The sequence below is a fragment of the Geosmithia morbida genome (genome assembly GCF_012550715.1).
Source record: "Geosmithia morbida isolate 1262 chromosome Unknown scaffold_1, whole genome shotgun sequence".
Classification (NCBI taxonomy): domain Eukaryota; kingdom Fungi; phylum Ascomycota; class Sordariomycetes; order Hypocreales; family Bionectriaceae; genus Geosmithia; species Geosmithia morbida.
This window is the reverse complement of record NW_023336188.1, coordinates 2,335,350-2,358,027: the sequence shown is the minus strand read 5'-3', so window position 1 is coordinate 2,358,027 and position 22,678 is coordinate 2,335,350. Positions and strand designations below refer to the sequence as shown.

The 22,678-nt window shown below is 53.0% G+C and overlaps 9 protein-coding genes across 9 annotated transcripts; 6 read left to right on the top strand and 3 right to left on the bottom strand.

Moving 5' to 3' along the window:
- Positions 1-199: 199 nt before the first annotated feature.
- GMORB2_1474 (chitinase) lies at positions 200-1,515 on the top strand (the record flags this gene model as incomplete). The annotated part of the gene is made up of 2 exons (XM_035463456.1): positions 200-399; positions 471-1,515. 2 exons carry the CDS (start codon positions 200-202, stop codon positions 1,513-1,515), a joined length of 1,245 nt encoding a protein of 414 aa, XP_035324880.1.
- A 443-nt stretch (positions 1,516-1,958) lies between these two features.
- On the top strand, positions 1,959-3,797 carry GMORB2_1473 (nucleolar protein 56; the record flags this gene model as incomplete). Its single annotated transcript, XM_035463455.1, has 3 exons — positions 1,959-2,086; positions 2,341-3,463; positions 3,561-3,797. The coding sequence occupies 3 exons, from the start codon at positions 1,959-1,961 to the stop codon at positions 3,795-3,797; spliced, it is 1,488 nt and encodes a 495-aa protein (XP_035324879.1).
- Positions 3,798-4,754: 957 nt separating this feature from the next.
- GMORB2_1472 (small subunit ribosomal protein S27Ae) lies at positions 4,755-5,028 on the bottom strand (the record flags this gene model as incomplete). Its single annotated transcript, XM_035463454.1, has 2 exons — positions 4,755-4,841; positions 4,921-5,028. Coding segments are annotated over 2 exons (195 nt in total), but the record flags the coding sequence as incomplete, so codon positions are not given.
- Positions 5,029-6,142: 1,114 nt separating this feature from the next.
- On the top strand, positions 6,143-7,182 carry GMORB2_1471 (small subunit ribosomal protein S26e; the record flags this gene model as incomplete). Its single annotated transcript, XM_035463453.1, has 4 exons — positions 6,143-6,165; positions 6,334-6,461; positions 6,555-6,657; positions 7,083-7,182. 4 exons carry the CDS (start codon positions 6,143-6,145, stop codon positions 7,180-7,182), a joined length of 354 nt encoding a protein of 117 aa, XP_035324877.1.
- A 948-nt stretch (positions 7,183-8,130) lies between these two features.
- On the bottom strand, positions 8,131-12,992 carry GMORB2_1470 (structural maintenance of chromosome 4; the record flags this gene model as incomplete). The annotated part of the gene is made up of 5 exons (XM_035463452.1): positions 8,131-8,397; positions 8,486-9,847; positions 9,908-11,140; positions 11,231-11,911; positions 11,982-12,992. 5 exons carry the CDS (start codon positions 12,990-12,992, stop codon positions 8,131-8,133), a joined length of 4,554 nt encoding a protein of 1,517 aa, XP_035324876.1.
- A 417-nt stretch (positions 12,993-13,409) lies between these two features.
- GMORB2_1469 (uncharacterized protein) lies at positions 13,410-14,478 on the top strand (the record flags this gene model as incomplete). Its single annotated transcript, XM_035463451.1, has 3 exons — positions 13,410-13,563; positions 13,636-13,871; positions 13,969-14,478. The coding sequence occupies 3 exons, from the start codon at positions 13,410-13,412 to the stop codon at positions 14,476-14,478; spliced, it is 900 nt and encodes a 299-aa protein (XP_035324875.1).
- A 2,528-nt stretch (positions 14,479-17,006) lies between these two features.
- GMORB2_1468 (uncharacterized protein) lies at positions 17,007-18,495 on the top strand (the record flags this gene model as incomplete). The annotated part of the gene is made up of 3 exons (XM_035463450.1): positions 17,007-17,307; positions 17,376-18,107; positions 18,173-18,495. 3 exons carry the CDS (start codon positions 17,007-17,009, stop codon positions 18,493-18,495), a joined length of 1,356 nt encoding a protein of 451 aa, XP_035324874.1.
- A 464-nt stretch (positions 18,496-18,959) lies between these two features.
- On the top strand, positions 18,960-20,513 carry GMORB2_1467 (GAL4; the record flags this gene model as incomplete). The annotated part of the gene is made up of 1 exon (XM_035463449.1): positions 18,960-20,513. One exon carries the CDS (start codon positions 18,960-18,962, stop codon positions 20,511-20,513), a length of 1,554 nt encoding a protein of 517 aa, XP_035324873.1.
- A 133-nt stretch (positions 20,514-20,646) lies between these two features.
- GMORB2_1466 (MFS transporter, SP family,ral alpha glucoside:H+ symporter) lies at positions 20,647-22,435 on the bottom strand (the record flags this gene model as incomplete). The annotated part of the gene is made up of 3 exons (XM_035463448.1): positions 20,647-21,550; positions 21,646-21,886; positions 21,958-22,435. The coding sequence occupies 3 exons, from the start codon at positions 22,433-22,435 to the stop codon at positions 20,647-20,649; spliced, it is 1,623 nt and encodes a 540-aa protein (XP_035324872.1).
- Positions 22,436-22,678: the final 243 nt, after the last annotated feature.

Below are 22,678 nucleotides of genomic sequence, written 5' to 3'. Positions count from 1 at the left end.
CCCTCCTTCTTCTACAGTTGCCCCGCTTTCTTTACTTTATTCTGCCGCTACAATACGTGTACTCCGACTTGTCGTACGTGTTACTGCACTGAGTAACGTACGAGGCTCCGACAATACCGTAAATACGCATTTGACACTGGGATCCAAGGCTTCGGCCGTCATCTTCATCACCGTCTCTGCTGGACTTCTTATGCCCAGCATGCTTGACTTTTTGAAGAAGAACTCGCACAAGGCGGACTCTGGCAGTGGCCATCACACCCAGCAGGGTTACCGGACGGTAGCTTACTTTGTCAACTGGGCCGTCTACGGACGCAAGCACACTCCTCAGGATCTGCCGGTTGAGAAACTAACCCATGTTCTTTACTCTTTTGCCAATGTGCGGCCCGATAGTGGCGAGGTGTAAGAGGTTCCTTCCTGGGAGAGTTTACTCTGGACCGAGTATTCATGGCTAACACCACTTGTGTCGACAGTTACATGACGGATGACTGGTCCGACACGGGAATTCATTACGAGGGCGACTCGTGGAATGATACGGGGAACAACATGTACGGATCCCTCAAGCAGCTTAACCTCCTTAAGAGGCGCAACCGCAACCTCAAGGTTCTCCTGTCCATCGGTGGATGGACGTACAGCGCCAACTTCAAGGCACCGGCCAGCACATCGCAGGGACGCACGGCATTTGCCAAGTCGGCCGTGGCCCTTCTCGAAAAGTTTGGCTTCGACGGAATCGACATTGACTGGGAGTACCCGCAGAACCCCAGCGAGGCGAGCGACTTTGTCTCCCTCCTCGAGGCTGTGCGGGCCGAGCTGGACGCTGCCGGACAGGGACGTGGCGGTCATCACTTTGAGCTGACGGTGGCGTGCCCCGCCGGATCGTCCAACTACACCAACATGGACATTCGCGGCATGGACCGGTACCTGGACTTCTGGAACCTCATGGCCTACGACTTTGCCGGGTCGTGGGACCAGGTGAGCGCGCACCAGGCCAATCTGTACCCGAACCAGAAGCAGCCTGCCGCGACTCCCTTCTCAATCACAGGCGCCGTCGACTACTATCTTGGCCAGGGTATCCGGCCAGACAAGATGGTGATCGGCATGCCTCTGTACGGCCGGGCCTTTGAGAACACAGACGGCATAGGCACACCTTTCCAGGGCATCGGCGAAGGAACATGGGAGCAGGGAGTCCACGACTACAAGAAGCTTCCGCTCCCGGGGTTCCGAGAGGTCCACGACAAGGATGCCGGGGCGTCGTACTGCTTCAGTGCTGAGCAAAGGAAACTGGTAACGTACGACACGCCCGCCATGGCTAGCGTCAAGACGGAGTATATCCGCGAAAAGGGGCTCGGAGGCGCCATGTGGTGGGAGAGCAGTGCCGACAAACAGGGTGACGAGAGCCTCATCACGATTGTTGTCAACGGGTTCGGTGGTCCTGGTGGCTTGCTCAAGCAGGATAACTGTATCGAGTATCCCAACTCGTCATATGACAATCTGCGGAATGGGTTCCCTGGAAACTGAGATGTATGGAAATCGAGGATAGGCTCCATATACGACTGTACTTTTACCAAAATGGATTAAAGACAGTTAAAAATCGAAGCGGTAACATATAAAAAATTGGAAAAGCTTGTTTTCGGTCGAATGATGATGGACTCTATGATGAGATTGCTCAATGTCAAAGACGGTGTAGCTTCTATGTCGGTCCTTGCACGTGACGCACTCCACAAATACCGTATCAGGTCTAGTGCTGCACGCCACTGCGCTAAACCGAAATTTACCAAGGCTCTAGCCGGTTGAAAGAGTGTAAAAAAAAAAATCTCTAAGCAAAGTGGACGTGAAAAAAAAAAACATCACGAAAAAAAAAACAGATCGCAATCCCCCCTTCCACATCGCAACCTCAACCAATTGGTATCAACTTTCCAATCGAAACACCTATACCAATTAGAGAAAAGGCAGCAACCGAAATGTCGGAAGTCGACTACGCCCTCTTCGAGGCGCCCGTGGGCTACGCCCTCTTCAAGGTGGTGCATCAGGCTGATGTCGTGGGGCTCAAGTCCAAGGAGGGCCAAGAGTCGGCCAACGATCTGGCCAAGTTCGGCAAGATGATCAAGCTGCAGAACTTTTCTCCCTTCCGGTATGTTTTTTTTCTGTCTTCCGGGGGGGGGATGAGAAGAGGTAGGAGGAAGAGGAGGAGAAGTTGTCGAGGGGCAGTGTGTCAGTTGCGATGGCTCCTTCCCATCTTTATTTTTCGTCCTCATTCTCTTCCTTTCTCGGTCTCCTAGCCTCTTTGCAATGAAAAAAAAAAGGAAGGTGCTGACGATGTGTTCCCCCCCCCCCCCCCAACAGTGGCCAGAAGGAGGCGCTAGAGAACGTCAACGAGATTTCCGAGGGTCAGATGCCTGACTACCTGAAGGACGTGCTCGAGATCAACCTGCCCAAGACTAGCGGCAAGAAGGCGCAGATCATCCTCGGTGTCTCAGAGAAGAACCTAGCTGGTGCCATCAAGTCGGCCTTCCCCGGCGTCGTGTGCAAGACGGCCGATACCTCCGACGTCGTGGCTGAGCTGCTCCGCGGCATTCGTGTCCACGCCGGCAAGCTCATCGAGGGTCTGGACCAGGCCGACCTCCTCCAGGCTGGCCGCGGTCTCGGCCACGCTTACTCCCGTGGAAGGATCATGTTCGACCCGAAGAGGAACGACCGCAGCATCATCGAGTCGATCAAGACCATCGAAGTGTTGGACAAGATGAACAACAAGAACTACATGCACCTGCGCGAGTGGTACGGATGGCACTTCCCCGAGCTGAGCAAGATTGAGCCCGACCACTATACGTACGCAACGCTGGTCAAGGCCATCGGTGACAAGAAGACGCTCAACGACGAGCGCCTGCATGAGCTTGCCGGCCTCCTGGGCGAGGATGGTGACAAGGCCCAGGCCATCATTGACGCCGCCAAGGTGTCCATGGGCCGCGAGATCAGCGTCGAGGACCACGCCATGATTGATGCCCTCATCGAGCCTCTCAACGGCGCCTTTGAGCTGCGCAAGTCGACGGCGCTCAACCTCGAGAAGACCCTCGACACTGTCGCCCCCAACCTGCAGATGCTCGTCGGCACCATGGTGTCCGCCCGCCTCATCGAAGCCGCCCAGGGCCTCAACAACCTGGCCAAAATGCCCGCCTCGACGCTGCAGATCCTCGGTGCCGAGAAGGCCCTCTTCCGCGCTCTCAAGGCCAAGTCCAACACGCCCAAGTACGGTCTCATCTTCCACAGCAGCTTCATCGGCCGCGCCTCGCAGCGTGACAAAGGCCGCATCTCGCGCTACCTCGCCAATAAGTGCAGTATCGCCTGCCGTATCGACTACTTTGCCGAGGAGCCCTCCATCAAGTGGGGTCGTGCCCTGAAGAAGCAGATCGAGGACCGTCTCGAGTTTTACGCCACTGGAAAGCGTCCCGCCAAGAACACAGATGTGATGGTATGTCTTTTTTTCCCTCTCCGTTTTCATACACAATACACATTTCATCTCTCTTGTTCTCATGAAGTGCAAAAATGAGCTAACGGGATATTCAAAGGCTGAGATCGAGGCCCTAGAGGATGGTGCCGACCTCAACGAGGAGGACCCGGACCAAGACCAAGAAATGGCTGGGGCAGAGGATGAGGAAGAGGAGGTCAAGTCCAAGAAGGAGAAGAAGGATAAGAAGGACAAGAAGGACAAGAAGGACAAGAAGGATAAGAAGCGTAAGGGCGAGGATAACGACAGCGAGAAGAAGAAGAAGAAGAAGAAGTCCAAGTCTGCCGACGATGACTAGAGGACGGTCACAGGCTCGGCCTCAAACTGGGCCAACGCGATGCCTAGTATGATGGAGCAACTCATATCTCCTTGTCTTCTTCCTTCTGCTGGTCCACTTGTTCTTTTCTTGTTTATCATCATATCATTTGGTTTTCTCTTGGGTTTTTTTTCTTCTCCGCCTCTCCATTTATTCTGTTCATAATGGCCTGTGGAGTTTTCATGGTTATGGTTTTTTTCTTTATAAGTCATCCTTTTTCTACCCTTTGCTGTCGTTGGCTTCCTTTTTGTTGCTCTTATGGGAAACGACGTTCTTGAGAGAGAAAATGGAAGGATCTTAGGCGTTCTGAGGCAATTTACTCTGCATGTCCATTATCCACCTTCATTTAACAGACAATGAAGCTGAAATTCATTTACCAAAGTGGTGCTCATAATTAACTACTCGTATACACATATATATATATCTAGTATTCTTGGCTCCGAGGTCTCCAAGCGGTTCAGGGTGGACAGCCATCCGGCTCAAGCACCAGAGGGGAAGAACGGTAGAGCCCTGGAAATAGTGGGGAACGTTGGCATAGGGTATTATCCCAGAAATACAGCAGACCGGCCATTATTGATACGAGTGTGCGAAGCACAGATATTGGGTCATAAGAGTGCCAGTAGAGAAAACATGGCAATACAGGGAAATATCACTACTAGTATCATGGCAGCACCAAGATAAACACACAAAAATATTTGTTTACAAATTTTTTATTTTCATCAAGCAGACCCGATGCAAAATATTGTTTTTCTGCTACATCAACGCCTAGGAATTCTCTTTTCCTCTTTCAAGCTTCACCCGATTTTTTCCCCTGGTGTTTCGTAATGAGGTGAAGGAAAAAAAGATCAAAAGAACTCATATGTCATGACCCGTGTCGCCCCGTTTTACCCATTTTTTGTTGTGCCGAAATCAAACAATGCAGTGAAAGCAAATTTAAATTTACTGCTTGTCGAAAACGTAGGTGAGGTGGCAGCGGCCGCAGTACTGGCGGTCGGGCATGGAGGCCATGAAGACACCGGCACCGCACTATTGTAGTTTGTCAGTAAATAAGAATTGGGATTGTGAAGAGAGCGATGGTGGGCAGAAGGGGGATAATGGAACATACAGTGTCGCTGGGGCACTCGCGGCGGAGACGCTCAATGCTGCCGTCAGAGCCGACCTTGTAGTACTTGAGGACGGCCAGCTTGGTCTTCTTGCGCTTGTGCTTGATCTTCTTGGGGGTGGTGTAGACCTTCTTCTTGCGCTTCTTACCACCACCACGGAGACGGAGGACCAGGTGGAGAGTGGACTCCTTCTGGATGTTGTAGTCGCTCAGGGTGCGGCCATCCTCGAGCTGCTTGCCAGCAAAGATCAGGCGCTGCTGGTCCGGGGGGATGCCCTCCTTGTCCTGGATCTTGGACTTGACGTTGTCAATGGTGTCGGAAGACTCCACCTCAAGGGTGATAGTCTTCCCCGTGAGGGTCTTGACGAAGATCTGCATCTTGCCTAGCTGGTAGAGTTAGTTTCTCGGAACAGTGCCTTCTCTCATGTCAGGTCTGCCTTGGATCACACGATACGCGGATTAGGGGGGGGGGGGAGCGAAAAGAGGTAGAAGCCTTGCTTCTGCTGTAATTCCGCATGCGCAAAAACATGCTTCATATTTTTTCCCGTCTTCATGTCGTTAGATGGGCGCAGGACGGCACCTCGACGACGACGATGGTGTCGCCGGCGGAAAGACAGCGAGAGGCGGCAATCATGTTGGGGTGTGCGTATCGAAATGACCAAGGCAGCAGCATCTTTCAGACATACCTCGACAATAGTTTTATTGCCGTCCTAAGCAATCCTCAGATGTGTTTGCGGGTTGGTGAGAGAAAGTTCGTTCTGGAGACGGCCCAGCTAGTCGTCTGGAAATCACAGAAAGCCCCAATAGCCCTTGGTGCGTGGCGTGGGGGGGAGGGCAGCTTTGTCATTCCATCACATGACTAGGGTTGTATTAGCACCCTGCCCCGTACTGTCTGGCACTGTAGCACTTTCAGAGGGGATTCTCAGTAGCCCACCGGGAACCCCAAGGGCTCTGTACAGTGGGTCCGTGACCCCGCTGAAAATCCACGCCAGCCACTACCGCACACCAATTTTGTGGCTGCCACAGAAAAAAAATTACAGGATCCAGCCCTGGTGGAGACCCACCAATTCATTGATGCATTGAAGTTTGAATGCACGGAGCCCCGAACTTCTTTCCATCTTGCAACCACCGACAAGTATACTAACCAGTGAGTCCTGACCTCAAAATTTCTTCTCTTTCCTTTTCTTCCTTCTCTTACTCACAATCAATCACAGATACCGTCAAGATGGTCAAGAAGAGAAAGAACAAGTACGGTTCAACCCCTTCCTTTCCCTCGTCGTCGCGAGTACGCCGACTCTTGAGAGATGCCTATGCAGCATCAGTTCTGTGGCAGCATCAACAAGCAAAGCGAGCGTCTCGATCGACTCGACGTCTTTCACACTGTATTTACAGCGAATACTAACAATTTCCTCACAGCGGCCGCAACAAGAAGGGCCGCGGCCACGTCAAGCCCGTCCGCTGCAGCAACTGCTCGCGATGCACCCCCAAGGACAAGGCCATCAAGCGCTTCACCATCCGTAACATGGTCGAGTCTGCTGCCATCCGTACGTTTTTCTCTCCCTGTCTTGTCTGCCTCTTATGGCTGTGACTCCTCTCACCCAACTTACACACAATCAAAATACTAACACAATTCACAGGTGACATCTCTGATGCCTCGGTCTTCGCCGAGTACACCGTACCCAAGATGTACCTGAAGCTGCAGTACTGTGTCTCTTGTGCCATCCACGGCAAGATTGTCCGGTACGTTGTCTTTCACGGGAGTGTGACAACTGCGCCTTGGTGGCGTATGTGCTTTAGAAGAGCCTTGGTCGTACTTTGGACACACTCCCCTTTTCCTCGTGCGTTGCTGCTGTTGCTGGTCATACTGCTTCTGCGGTCTCGGCTACTGCTTCTGCCAACCAGTTGCGAATCTCGGGGTCAGCTTCATCGTCGGGTGTCGTCTGGGCGCTGTGGTAGCCGTCACTGTCATGGCACCTTGTCATCGAGCAACTGCTCTGCCGGTGTGCCCGTCGATCCCGCGACCCCGATGCATGATGGTCGCTGCATTGGCCGCTTCGCAGGCAGTTGCAAGTGCACTTGCCGTAGCAGAGGCAAAAACAGCACCACTACTAGCAGCAACCACAACAAAACATTCGCTTGTAATACTGACATTCTTCATCTAACAGTGTCCGTTCCGTCGTCGGCCGCCGCAACCGTGCTCCCCCCCCTCGCGTTCGCTACAACAAGGACGGAAAGAAGATTGTCCCCAACACTCCTAAGGCTTAAGTGTCTCGGTTTATCTTGGCGCATGGTGCGAGGGTTAGTAACGATTGACGATGGAAAAACGTCACGGGGTTCGGTTTCATGTCTACTTGCATCGCGCCGGCAGCGCGTGAGTGAAAAAAATACAAAAAGTTCTGCACAGCTCATATTTTCCGCCCTCCTATCATCGTAGAGCTTTCCGTGCTAGAATGTCTGTCAAGCTGCAGTTCTTTATCCATGAATGTTCCTTATTCGTGGGCTTTTGTGATTATCGCTATAGACTGAAGCCGCCTCATCATCATGAGACTGATGAAGGAAGATGACTTTCATATACCGTCCAGTAAAGTCTATCAAATACTACTAGTAGTATGATGCTCCTAACGGCTTTTGCTAGTAAGAAATCGACAAACGGTGCGTCGTCCACCAAGTCCCAATCTGCTTTCAGCTAATTGACCTACCCTGCGACAACAACTGGAAGCGATTCTCTGCCATCATTCAATCATGAGACGTTTATACAGCGTTGTATATGGGTTAGGGTTAAGAAGGACTTTATAATATCAATTCTACGTTGAATTAGTCTTATTGATCGTGCTTGCTGTGTTGCGTCTCATAGTTTGTATTCTGTACAAACATCAACGTCACAATATGTATGCACAGAAGGTTGACAACGCGTGAAATTAACTCTTTTAGTGTTATCAACATAAGAGTAAATAGATAACTATTTGTGTATATAGAATACAAAACTTACTTTGCCATATGGCGCGGATTGACCTTCATCTCAGTAGCAATTCGTGAATGGTAGTGATAAAAGAACAGAGTGATATAAATAATAACGTGATATCAGAAAAGATACTCATCAAACCGCCCAAGACGTAACCCATGCATCCATTAAAAAACCCTTCGTTAATCCCATATGTACGAGCACAGGCAACAGCCATCATTACACTTGCCCAGAAAGACAACAGCGCCTTATTATCTCATCGCCAAAGTCGTCGTCAAGCCACTACTAGCGCTCGACCCAGGTCTCTGCTGCGACGACTGAGACTGCTGAGACTGTGATGGCCGTCCAGGACGCTGGATGTAATCATTGTTCTCAATCGTCACACTCTTGGTCATGTGGTTGACCTTATAGACGCCCACGAGACGGGCTGCCAGCTCAAACATGTTGTTGCGCAGGGAGATGACGATGAACTGTGCGTTTTTAGTGCGCTCCTTGATGTAGTTGGCGACAATGGAGACCTGCAATTGTGTTAGCCTTATACTGATATCGAAACAACACAAGCAACCGAGTCGAGAATGCCAAACGTAGGACCGTGGGGATACTCACGTTGCGGAAATCAAGAGCCGCGTCAATCTCGTCCATTACATAGAGCGGCGTAGGCTTGTAGTGGTGTAGCGCAAACACGAGGGCTAGACTGCTCAGCGTCTTCTCGCCACCAGAAAGGTTGCTTATGTTCTTCCAGCTCTTCTTGGGCGGCATGACGCTAAACTGGATACCCTCGCTGAACGGGTCCAGACTGTCCACCAGCTCGAGCTCGGCGTTTCCGCCCATGGTGATGAGCTGGTACATCTCCTTGAGGCGTAGCGAGATAACGCTGAGGCCGTCCATGAAGCCCTCGAGGCGAAGGCGGCGCAGGTCGTCGCACCGCTTCTTGCCCGCGTCACGCTGCTCGATCGCTGCCTGGAGATCTGAAGATCGCGCAGCGTACTCTTCCACCCGCTTGCGGTACTCGGCCAGCACCGCTAGGTCGATGTTGACGTTTTGCGTCTTCTCTTCCAGCGCGGCAATCTCACCTTTGAGCTTGTCTTTGTTCATGTCCGCTAGCTCGTCAGGTGTGTAGACGGGGAGCTGCTGCGGGTCGACGATGGACTGGTCGTCGTCGTCGCCGTCCTCCCCCTCTTCCATGTCCTCGGCTTCGCCCGCCTCCTTCTCCTGTCCTTCCTCGGACTGGGCATCGGCCATTTCGACGTCCTTGTCAGAGTCTGCGTCGCCCGTTGAGGCATCTTCCATCTCCTCGTCCTCGATACCCTCTTCGCCTGATTCGTCCGACTGTTGCTTCTGCTTCCGAGGCTGGGGCTGTGCCTTGGGAGACTTCTTCCGCCTTTGCGCTTGGCCTCCCGTCAACTCATTGATATCGTGCAGCGAAATCTTAGACAGCTTGTCCTGCCAGTAGCGCAGACGGCGCTGGTTCTCGGTGAGGGCCTTTTGGTTCTCCTCGAGCTTGTTGCGCATCTCAATCTCGACTGCGCGTGTTTCATTGAGCTCAGACATCTTCTCGTCCAGGTCGGTCTTGAGCGCCTTGAGCTCCTTCTTGGTAGCTGCAAGAGCCTCCTCGGCCTCCTCGACGCGAGTGCGCAGCTCGTCAGCCTTCTCGCCCTGGTGGTTGACGTCGTGGTCGAGACTCTCGAGATCCTGCTCTGCGGCGCTGAGCTCCTTGGTGGCTTTGGCGACATCCTTGCTGAGCTTGACCTTTTGCTTCTCGGCTTTGGCCCTTCTGACTTCGGCATTGGAGATCTCCTCCTGGTTCGAGGAAATCTCCTCCTTGATGCTGTCTACCTTCGCACGCTGGGCACGCAGCTTCTCACCTCCAACCTCCATAATCTTGTCTTGCAGCGCCTTTATCTCGGCCTCGAGACTCGACGTCTCCCCGTGGAGCTTCTCGATTTCCCTGTTGAGCTTGGTCACCTCCTTTTTGAGTGACTCAGCTCGGCTGTCGTCTGTCGCTGAGGGCTGATGCTCCCTGCTCACTTCCTTAACGCGTCGTTGGAGGTCACCCAAGTTCCGCGTGGTGCTCTCGAGCTCGAGGGTGATCTTTTGCATGTCGGTATCGAGGCGGGGGACCTTGTCACTGATTTCGCGCAGACGAGTCTCGCACTCCCTCTGGTACTCCTGGAACTCCTGGTACTTGCCCTCCCACGAGTCCCGGTCCTCCTCGAGCTGTGTGACGTGCTCCCTGGAGATGTCGGCCACCTGCTTCGACGACATGAGTCCCTTCTTGGCAGTCGCGCCACCACCAGACATGGTACCCGACTTGTCGATCAGCTCCCCGGCCAGAGTCACCACGCGCCAGCGCTTGGCGCCGTAGGCGATGCGGTTGGCCTGGGCCAGGTCGCTGGCCACAAGGGTGTCCTGCAGCGCGTGGTAAAAGGCTGGACGGAACTTGTCTTCCTTGGCCTGGACCAGGTCAAACAGTCGCGGGGCATTTTCGGGTGTCTGGATGGCCGACAGGTCGCGCGATCGCATCTTGTCCAGGCATATGAAGTTGCCTCGGCCGAGGTTGTTCTTGCGGAGATGCTCGATGCACTGCTGACCGGCGTCGACAGTCTCCGTCACGAAATTGTCAAGAGCAGCACAAGCCGTAGAGATGGCCACGTCGTACCGCGAGTCAATGGTGCCCAAGCTTCCCAGACGGCCGTGGAAACCGTCGATGCGACCAGATTCCTTCATGCGCATGAGGGCCGTGAGGACGGTTCCCCTCGCCTGGGTACTGGCGAGGTTAGAGCGGGCTTCGTCGGCCTTTTGGCGGGCATTCGAGATCTTGTTGCGCATCTTAGGCTCTTGCTCGACCAGCACCTTCAGCTCCGATTTCATCCTCTCGGCTTCCTGGAGAAGTCCGGCCTTTTCGGCTTCGCAGGCCTTGAGCTCCTTCTGCTTCGCCACTCTGTGCTCCTGGGCGGACGAAATCTTGCCTTTTAGCTCCTCGATGGCGACAGCACCGGCGTTGGCCTTTTCCTGTAGGATGTTGAGCTCACTTTCCGCAACGGCAATGGCCGACTGCTTCTGGTTGATCTTCTCCGTCCAGGGCTCGAGGGCCTTTTGCTTGGTAGCAATCTGGTCCGAGAACTCCTGCGTCTTGCCTTTGAGCTCCTCACGGATGCTGGCGAGCTCGGCCTCTTCGGTCTTGACCTGCTCCTCGAGATCAACGAGCTCCTTGGTACGCGTATCAAGCTCCTCGGAGCACTGCTCGATAGTCTCATCGGCCTCGGCCGTCAATTTTTCAGCATTTGTTATTGTCTTGTCAAGCTTCTTCTTCTTGTCGTCGAGGAACTTGCGTTTCTCATCAAACTTGACGCGCTCGTGTTCAAACTTGGACATTTCCTTGACCAGGCTCTGCGTCTCCTTCTCCTGAACTTCGAAGCTCTTGTTGCCCTTGGCGTATTGTTTCTGGAGATCCTTGATGGTCTGCTCGCCACCCTGGTGCTTCTCGAGCTCGACGTCGAGCTGAGCCTGCATCTGGTTGATGGCTTCTTCGGTAACGGAGATGTTTTCTTTGCACTCGTGAATATAGAGCTGGTATAGCGCTGACTGCTTCAGGAACAGATCGTTCTCGTCGCGCATAAAGGCCGTGGCCTTGTCCTTTTTGTCCTCGAGACTATTCTTCTCCTTTTCGACGTGCTGCACGCGGCCGTTCTTCTCGGCGCATACTTCGTTTAAGGCCTCGACCTCGGCCGCAGATTCCTCAATGGGAGACTTGTACTTGGATGTACCGATGATGTCCTCGAGGTACTCCAGAAGGCCGTCGTCGTGCTCGTTGGGGGCTTTGGGCTTCATTTGGGCGATCGACTCGACCTCACCCTGTAAGATTAGGAATCGTTTGTGGTCGAGATCGACACCCCGATCACGGAGGAGCGTCGTGACCTGGGTGAAGTTGGACTCCTTGCCGTTGATGTAGTATTTGCTTGTGTTGTTTTTGAAGGCCTTGCGCGAGACGATAAGCTGGGAGTCTGGGATGTCATCAGATCCGCCTCCGGGCTGCAGCGGAGAATGCAAAAGTTAGTAAATAGACATCGTACTTTATAGACCTGGATCAGAAGAAGCATACCCTGTCCATGACCTCCTTGAAGTATACGGCAACCTCACAGTACGGCAGGTTGGGGTGCCCGGCAGAGTTGTGGATAAGAGCCGAGATCTTGCCCTGACGCATCTTGCTGGCCCTGAAGCCAAATACAAATAGCAGAGAGTCGATAACGTTGGACTTGCCAGATCCGTTGGGACCGACGACCGACGTAAACGAGGCGTGGAAGGGGCCAACCTCCTGGCGGCCGGCATAACTCTTGAAGTTTTCAAGAACCAAGTACGAGAGGACGGTACGCGACTTGGGTGGCGTCTCCTCGATGAAGGGGATGGCGGTTGTGCGTGACTTGAGCATGATGTCAAGGGGCTTGTCCATGATGCTCGTGTTGAACTTGTTTGCGCGGATTGTCGTCTGGCCATCGTTCCGCTTCACTGTATCCAGGTTGCTGGTGGTCATGTTGGTCAGGGGCGTGGCCAGCATGGGCGTCGACATGGGAAAAGGACGTTTCTGGGATGTCTGAGGCGTGGGAGGGACGGCGTTTGTCTTGGAGGAACTGGGCACGGAACTCTGGCGCTTCTTGGGGGTGCTGGCTCGGACAGCAATGGAGGGGAGTTGGGTAACCTGGTCTTCCAACTTCAAGACCGTGGCGTCGGCGGTGACATCGGCGAGAAGGTCGTCTTCGTCAACGTCGTCGGCGGCCACGGTAGCGCTGCTAGCGGTCGAGCTCCTGCGCGCCGCGACATCGGGCTCGTCTTCGTCTGCGCTCTCCTCGTACTTGGGCTGAGGTTTGGGCGTGGGTGTCTTCTTGGGACGGCCTCTTGCTCGTGTTGTCGCAGCGGGAGCGGGGGCTGACGACTTACGCGCGCCCCTTGTTGTCCTCCTGGAAGTTGTTGTCGATGTTGAGGCGACCGATGTGTCTGGTGCAAGCTCGTCCTCCTCGTCATTGTTGCTGAACTGCGTGACCGAAGCCATCGACAGCTCGTCGTCTGAGTCAACTACAGCCGTGCGCCGGGTGGTCCGCCGTGTTGATCTTGACATTGTTGGTTTTTTTTTTTTTTTTTTCTTGGTAGGTAGCGGAAGCCGCTCAAGAAGCGAATATTGGGATTCGAAGAAGCCCCGAAATCAGAATGAAGGGAGAACCCCAGAAATGGAGCGCAAATGGGCTCGATGGGCGTGGTGTCGCAAGTGTAATACAAAGGAGATGAGACCCCCGCGGTTGTGTGGATTTGTTTGTATTTGTCCGAATCGGTGCTCTGTAAACAAGACAAGGCTGACTACCAGCGGCCCCGCGAATTCACGTGACACTGCGATATGTAAATCACGATATGTAACTAACCCACATGGGGAGAGCTTCACTTTTGGTTATAGGCCACAACTTCACGACCTTGTGGACTGGCCGATCTAAAATCAGTCCCTTTTGAGTCTGGAAAACTCCAAGAAAAAGAAAAGACAAAAATGTTTGACTACCATGATTTCCAACAGGTCTTTCCTGCCGGCTCTCAGCTGCCGTATGACGGCGAGCTGCAGGCCGACATTGAGGACAACCGCAAGACCTTTGGCGGTGTCCTCTTCATCGACCGCGTCATAAAGGCGCTGGGGTTCGCAAAGGGTTCGTCTCGAGAAGCTATGATGAAAGAGTTGAATCGGTCAAAATACTGACGCGATATTTGATATTTGACAGGAAAGGTTTATCCCCCCAAGTCGGATAATGGCCTGCGACAGCTCCACCGCCAAATCTGCGAAGCCTCCATGTCTCTTCATCACAAGTTCTCTATCCTCTACTACATTCTCCTCGACTTTGACGAGTCCAATGCCCGCAACCTCCCCTCGGAAGCCTTTTCCTCGTCGTCTGGTATGCCGAGGAACTACCAAATCCTGATGAAGGGCTTGTGGCACCTGGATCATCAGGAGTTCTCGGTATGTCTTGTTGCCCCCCTCGGCCTTATAATTTCCTTTTAGTTATATTTGTATCTATATTTATATATTTTTTTTTCGCTAACTCTGTGGACTACAGAAATCCCTCGAGTACATTGCACACCCCTCTCTTATCCCCGACTTTGCCGACGATATTCTCACAGCCCTCGTCCGTCACGCCGACGACCCAACGGCCCTCGCGTACTACTACACGGTTCGGCCTATCCTCAATTCATCCTCGGCTCTTCAGCTACTCTTTGACGCAATGGCGAGGACAAACATCACCGAGGCCCTTCTATTCTCCCGTACTCAGCCTGAACATACACGTGAGACCCTGTTCCAGCGTCTATTATCTGTGGCACTGGGAGGCAAGAGCCAAGACTTTTTCAGTGAAGTTGCCTTCTTGCCCTTTGAAGCCGACGAGGAGGCCTGGCTGGAAGAATACCTGACGAATGGTGACGGCAGGCTCCTGAAGAAAGCCAAGGACACGCTCCTCGTTCGTAAGATTGCTGGCGATCGGTTTGAGGAGATGGCCCAGATCAGGAGCGGTGGCCAGTGGGGTCCTGTTCTTGATGGTATCAAGACTGGGACCAAGGGACAAACAGACTGAAAAAGCCCATACCTCTCACCCTGCGCTATCCTTTTGTATATGGCGTAGCGGCAGCGTTGGTGATGGCTGACTGTTTCCCCTCTTCTAGGTACGGGCAGTTACCCTACTCGCGGAGACATCCGGGTCTGTGAACTATAACTGGCGATTCTCTGGAAAGAAAGCAAGCCGTCGACGGCGGTCATCGCAAGGGAATCGACCCGAAGGATATGATTGGTAGCATACTCTTGCGACTATATACGACAACACTGTACGAACCCATCCAAGTGCTCTTCCCTATTTTCTTCCGGGAAACTACTGCTCTCTTCTCTGTCCGTGAGGGTGCACCTGTCTAGTAGCTAGCTTAGACAGACGACGCCGCAATGAGTGCTATCCCATTTGAGAGCTCTCCCGTCGCACGTCTCTTTCGAGATGCATGGTACAGCACTAGGACGAGACGCCAGACGTGAGCACCACGACCCGATTGCTTTTTCTGTCATGCCATCATGGATCCGGATACCACCAGCTCAAGAGAAACACCGACGAGTTACTAGGGCAATCATACCATGATGCCCTGTTCGTGCCGTGCTTAGTATTGGGGAAAAGCATAGAGCGGCGTCAAAGGCAGAGTTGGCTTTACTGATGTTATTTTGTTAGAGCAATACCGTTACAAATACCAATATGAACAATGCAGTGTTATTCCTGGAGTCACATTAGCTCACATCATCTGCAAAATGGGATATATCACTGGAATGAATGATGCCCTCTTGAACCGGGCACCGGCTCATAACGGCCACGTCTTCTTCAGGTTATTGATGCCCGGTTGCGGACCTGCCTGGTCTCGGACCCGATAATCACGGCCATAGATTTCAAATGATGGTGGATCTCACGGGCCTGTTTATTGCTCTTTTGGAGAATGATTTCTCATATGACAGGATACTCTACAACCCCGATCGAGACCATTGGTAGACAAGAAACGGCGAAATCTGCATATGCCCAAACCATTATCACTGCTACAGATTGAACTATTAGTGGACACCTCATTGGTGCGAATGGCAGACAGGGTCTAAAGCCCAGTCGTAAGTCAGGAATGATCTCCTGGGAAACAACGAGGGAGTTTTCTATGCCGTGAGTCTTTGGAGGAAGCAAGGCCATGTCAAATTCCTACTCATGTCCGAGAACAATGGTCCGTTGCACCGAGATGGCAGACAGGCAGCGAGTGCTGGCTTGAGAGTCGAGGTAAGGGACCACCAGGTTCACGAAAGTGAATAAACGTAGATGCGGGTTGTGCAACTAGAGTTTTGGGTATTATTAATATGTAAAACCTTCTGAAAGAAATAAAACGACAACTTGTCCGTGTCCTCGAGCCTCGCCTCGATTGACTTTATTACACGAGCGCTCGGAACCGGTCCCGGGGCCTAATTGTAGATCTGCGGGCGCAGGACAAGGGGCATGACGAAGTTAATGCGACGGCCAACGTGCTTTTAAAGGTAAACCCTGTTGAGGCCCCCATGCATGCCGAGCCTTGGCCGCAGAGGAATCCCTTGTGTCGTAGCTTTCGCTAGGTCATCCAACCGTCTCCTCCAAGGTCCAATGCAACATATCTATTGGAATCTAGCTGCAACATCTCCCAGACGCAGTTACATACGCTAGTGTCTATAGGGAAGGAATCAATATGTCCATGCCGATGGAAATCGAGGTGAGGGAACACTAAACAAAAGGTCCCTGGAAAACGGCAGACCCCATTCGCGATGGCACTATGGATGTAGTATTTGCATAAGATCCTTTCCAAATATGGCGATTCGCCATGCATAGATGTGGAATTAAGCTTATCTTCCCTCTGCCCCGCAGTTCATTCTGTTACCGCCAACCTCCGGCCGGAATACTTCGTCGCCATAAGTCATGAATTGTAAATCTCATGCTCTGGGTGGCACTCTCTCTCTTTCTCTGGGTGTTTGTATACATGTAGTCGCTCTATGACGGCATCTTGTCAGGCGCCATTCGCTTGTCTTGCTTGCACATCTATGCAGCCAAGATCAATGTCGTGATATTACTGAAGAGAAGAGAGAGGATGCTAGCCGTCATTCGGAGTTTAGCGCTGCTACACCTTGATACTTTGAGAATTTCAGTGGTTTCTAGAATGTGGAATGAACTTTTGCATCTATGGTAGCACAGTATAGCTCCGCATCACAGAACCGATTGCGCAACGTTCCTGATGCTTGTGGCAGCCGAAGCTGGCGCGGTCCAGCATCCCCACAGCCCCACGCTTATTCGGTAGATGATACGAATGATGTCTAGATATGGTGACTGGGCACTGAGCTGGGGAAAGTAGGTATTTGTTCGCATGTGCCTCCCTGGAGACTTCGGTAGCTATCGGGGATGACAAGGAGACGTTGAGCAACATGTCAGTATTCATCGACATATAAGGACCCATTCCTTCCCTCCGTAGATCGCTAGTCTGAATCCCGGATTAAGATACACTTTGAATAAAGTATCGTACCAATACCACAGAGGAAATAGCCAGGATGAAGGCATCCCTCTTCCTCGTCAGTATGGCCAGCGGAACCATGGCCAGGCAAAGCATCTTCTCCGGACAATTCGACGCCTCCACCCTGCAGGCCAGTAGTGCTCCCAACGCTGTGGCCATGCCCGTTCTACACCAGCGCAAGCTGGACAAGATGGCCAAAGACCGCGCCGCCGGTGTTTTTGACGTTGGGCGTTATGAGAAGATTGGAGCAACCGCGTGCACGGATGGCAAGGCCGGCGAGTACAAGTGCGGAAACGTCGACCTCAAGGACTTTCTTCGTCACCAAGACACTGGCAGTGAGACCCGTGAGGGAAACGATATTTGGGGTATATTCTCAGTGTCATGCAGGTGGAGAAAGGGGACAGAATACGTAAGGTGGCTGACGATTATTCAGGCTGGACGTCTCCTACCGGACGTGAGATTGCCCTTCTTGGCCAGTCGGACGGCACTTCATTCGTAGAGGTGCTCAAGGATGGAAGCCTCAGGTACCTGGCACGTCTGCCGACCCACACGGAGCCCTCGACTTGGCGAGACATCAAGGTCATTGGAGACTTTGCCTACATCGGCTCCGAGGCTGAAGACCACGGCCTGCAGATATTCAACCTGAACAAGGTGCTCGAGGCCGATCCTGAAGACCCTCCAACCTACAGCTCCAGCGACCTGACGGCGCACTTTGACGGGTTTGGCAGCAGCCACAACATTGTCGCCAACGAGGAGACAAACTTGATTGCTGCAGTTGGCACTGACCGGTCACTGGAGTGCCGCGCTGGCCTCTGGATGATTGACGTCTCCGACCCAGAGAACCCGGAAGATGTCGGGTGTGTCTCCGACGATGGTTATGTCCACGACGCCCAGTGCGTTATCTACCAGGGTCCTCACAAGGAATTCCAGGGCCAGGAGATTTGTTTCAACTACAACGAAGACTCCCTCACGATCGTCAACATTGATGACCGTGAAAAGCCCAGCCAGATTTCGCGTACCACGTATAACGGTGCCACTTACACCCACCAGGGTTGGCTGACTAGTGACCACAAGTACCTCTTGCTTGACGATGAGCTCGACGAGCAAGAACAGACTGGCCCCGCTGCAGACCAGCATACTACCACCTACGTAGTCGACGTGAGCAGTAAGGGTTGACAAGGTCCCAGACAAGGGGAGATCATTCGTTGCTGACAGTGTCACTATTTTCAGGCCTTACCTCGCCGGTGTTCTGTGGCGTCTATAAGAGCCCCCAAGTCTCCATCGACCACAACCAATACATCATTGATGGCATTTCCTACCAGGCCAACTACGGCTCCGGCCTCCGTATGGTTAACGTTTCGTCCATCGGCAGCGACCCCAGCGGTGCTGGGTTCGAGGAGATTGGCTTCTTCGATGTCCGCCCGGAGGATGACGATGTCGGTGGGAAGGCAACATTTCACGGTGCCTGGAGCGTTTACCCGTACTTTGAGTCGGAGTACATTGTTGTCTCATCGATTGAGCGTGGCATGTACTCGCTCAAGTATACTGGATAGGGTTGAGATAGAACGGGGGTCTAAGGATGGGATTTCATCCATTGGAGTATCCATAGACACATGCTGCTACATGAAAGAGGCCTCTAAACAGTAAAAAGAAAAGAGATTGCTCCTCTTGAACCGAACCAACACGAGGATATAAGAGTGGCATGATGACGGGCACATGCATATTGCACAGGTTACGGGAGCCCATATTAATTGAAGCTTCAGCCTTATTAGTGCGGTGTGGGGCCGGGGAAACATGGAAGTAGAGGCCAGGGAAGGCGCTACTGTGAGGAGCTGAGCTCTTGCCGGAATTGGTTTCCCCTCATTAAATCTTCATCAGCTCAAGGCTTGACCATCATAAACCGTGCACTTGGCAATCTATCTCCCCAGACATTGACGCTCATCATATACGCCTCTCCTTCCTGACCCAACCCATCCAAGAGGCAGAAACTCCAAGTTCTAGACATGTGCTTATGACAATGACGTCGATGCCGCCACGGCAGCAGCAGCCAGCGTCAACAAACGACAACACATGGGCCGAGTCCTCGCCTGAAACGTCACCAGGATCCCTCGTTGCACAGTATGCTACCATCAATGTGGACACTCCCATGGACCTGGAGAACCATGACATCTCGTCATCGCCGTCCAAGAAGAGGTTCATAGTGCCGAGGGCTTGTGATCGGTGCAAGAGGTTGCGGAGGGGTTGCAGCGAATACCGGCCTTGCCGGCGGTGCACGGACGCTGGTGTCGCAGACCAATGTCAGGTCGTCACCACGGCTGTTACCTCTGATGCATCTCCTGGGGATCTCCAGTCTGCGTACCGTCGATTGTCGGAGCTGGTCTCCGTCACCATTATCGACCACTGTGCCGCTATCTTCTTCGAGAGGCTGTATCCAACGATACCCATCCTGATACCCGAATACATATCCCGTCTCAAGGCTGATGCGTTTTCGTCACTCTCCATCGAAAACTTGGGCAGAGTGAAGAGTCTGTGTGTTCTGGTTGCCATGTGCGGCCAGGTACTTCTCCAGACTGGCGGGTCCGAAGATTTATTCAACCAGGGGCTCATCCCCGAGGGTGGCCAGGCCTTTGGGCAAATGCTTCTTGATGCGCTTGTATCGGTGTACCAAATACTTCCTCGATACACGCCCGTTACTATTCAATCGTGCCTCACGTCCTTCTTTCTCTACGCCTGCGAAACTGGTCTCTCTCACCACAGCCGAGCCTTTCAATTCCTGCGCGAGGCCACAACACTGCTTCTCCTATTCCAGCTTAACAACGCGACCGACAATCTGGACCGGCTTATTCATGGTAGACTGTTCTGGGTGCTTCTCATCTCCGAGCGGTCGCATGCGATTCGATATCGACGGCCCATCACAATGCAAATCACAGCCGAGACTCCCTCTCTCGATACAACGGACCCGCAGCTCGCCGGGTTCTGGAGCCTGGCAGCCTTGTTTAGTCCTATCGACACGTCGTTTGTCGCCGTGTTTAACCACGAGGTGATTTCCATATCCGTCACCCCTGAATCACTCGACAATGTGGAGTCCCGGGTCAACTTGGCCCTGAGCCCGTTGAGGCTCGATCTGCATGACACGCAAAAGGCCAACTTGAGGGTGACACAGCTGTGGCTGCGAATCATCATCTGGAAGCTCCGCCTCCATTTGGGGTACCTGGTCGAGGACTCGTACCAGCATAATCTAACATTTCGGTACCCAATTGACGTGGCCAAGGACCTGATGCTATCAACTAGCGATCTTCTTCCCTCCAGTCTCGAGGTTCATGGTGTCGGCATGACCGAGAAACTGTTTGACGTGGCATCGGCACTTGTTGATGTCCTCGCTCGCATACCCATAAACTCCCCAAGTTTGAACCGCAACGCAGCAATGGACACGCTACCCGAAGATGTCTTGTCGTATTTGCGAAACCTCATTCGAAAGTTACCTGAAGGAGAAGGAGTCTATGATGACTTGATTGAGAAGCACATTCAGCAGACAGCCCCGAATTTAGCCACTGAGAGATTCAAGAAATAATGGAGTATCTTAGGAGTATGAAAGTGATCAAAGAAGGAGAAACAGCCATCTTAATACACAGAAGCATACATTGACGCGAGCGCATACAACAATTGTTCCCTACTCAGCAGATACCATTATACCGATATACACTTTAGATCTTATCGACATCCTTCAGCTCCGTCACCTTGGATCCTCCAGTGGCATGGGCTGTGAACGGGTCAACCTTTGTCTCAGCAAACTTCCTGGCAGAGACGCGCTGCTCAAAGAGCATGTCGAGTTCTGCATATGTACGGCCCTTGGGCTCAGGAAGACGGAAGTAAACCCAGACGCAGGATAGGAAACAGGACCCAGCCCAGAAGAAGGCGGTCCGCGCACCCCAGTTCCACGCAGTTGATGAAAGCTGATAATTGGTCATGACATTGACAAAGATGTTGCTGGCGTTGTAGGCGGCGCGGGCCAGGACAATGGTCTTGGCCTTGAGACGCGTCGACGAGAGCTCGGAGACCAGAGAGTAGGTCACGGGCCCGACAGCAAAGTCATATACAAATGTGAAGACGATGAGCATGGAGCCAATGGCCCAGACAGAAGAATTGCTGTTGGAGAATGACAAGCAGCCAGTGATGATGAGGAGGAGTAACTGGCAGCACAGCCCGCCGAAGTGGATGTTGCGACGGCCAAAGCGGGACATGAGGAACCACGATCCCGCCGTACCGACCATTCCGAGAGCCGAGTTGGCCATCGATAGGGAGAACGAGTTGCTGGCATCCATGCCGGCCTGCACGAGGAAGTAGGAGAAGTAACCCATGAGGTTCTGGCCGCCCAGGGTCTGGACGGTCCAGATGCCAACGACAATCTCGGTGCGGCGAAGGTCGACGCCCTGGAAAAGGTCCATGTACGTTGTTCCCTCCTTGGCCTGCTTCTCCATCTCGTTTGTGTGCTCAATCATGGCAATCGTCTCATCTGCGTTGAAGTTGGGCTGGCTACTGTTGGTGAGACGGGCCAGGGATTGGCGGGCATCCTCGCGACGCCCCTTGCGGACAAACCACCACGGAGATCTGGATGCAAGAAACATGAAACCTCAGTACGAGACGCTCAAATAGGGATGTCTGCCCGGTTCAAAGAAGAATTAAATCAAGAAAAGATGACGTACTCCGGTGCAAACACGAGACCGCAAAGAATGAGGACGGGCCACAGCCACTGAATACCAAACGGAATCTGGTAGGCCCGCGAATCCGTGTACTTTACGGAGCCCTTGTTGACTGCCGCGGAGAAGAATTGCCCGATGACCCAGCACATGTTGATATACGTGGTGAGGTAGGGTCGGAGGATAACAGGCGCTACTTCGGAGGCATACTGAGCAGCGACACTCTGGAAAGCACCCCAAGGAATGCCTATGCCCTCACACAATTAACACATGTATCTGGAGTTGCAACATCATCAAGGCGGAGGCCCCGTAACTCACCGCAAAGAACCTCGCCAGCAACGAGGACGCGGATATTGGGCGCGAAGAATAGGGCGAATACAGTGCCGATCATCATGCCGAGGAAACCAATCGTCGTCATCTTGGCACCATATCGGTCCGTGATCCAACCGGCAACAATGAGACCGATGATCTCACCGGCACGAGCACCATTGGAGAGACCAGACTGCCAGGCGGCAGAAATCTGGTACTTCCGTCCCGCCTCGCTCCAGGTGCCGTACTTCTCATTGAAGACAGGGGAAGCATACAGATTACCTAGGAGGGCGAGGTCGTAGCCCTCCATGATGAGGGTGCTGCTAAGGAGAGCTGACCAGCCTATAGCTTTGGGATAAGTCTTGATAGCTTGCCAGATGCCCATCTCATGCTCAGCGTTGGCGGCGTTGCGCGCCTCGGCGGCCAAGACGTCGGCCTGGATGGGCTCATAGTGCTGGGACTCAACGGGGGCCTTGACATCAGCCATTTTCAGTTCCCGGTTCTTCAACAGCGTGATGTTAGAGGAAGGGATTGAGGACAGAGAAGTCGAGAGAATCCGATGCAGCGGAGTGACAGGCAGTTCTTATACAACTCCTGGAAGGGCAGACTTGTGCCCCTCTTGGGCGGCTTTTATTGATTGGCCTCTTCTCGACATGGGAACGAGGAGTGAGGAGAACTGGTCAAGCCAAAAAAAAAAAAAAGAGCTTCTCTCAGCTTGGGCCAATCGGGG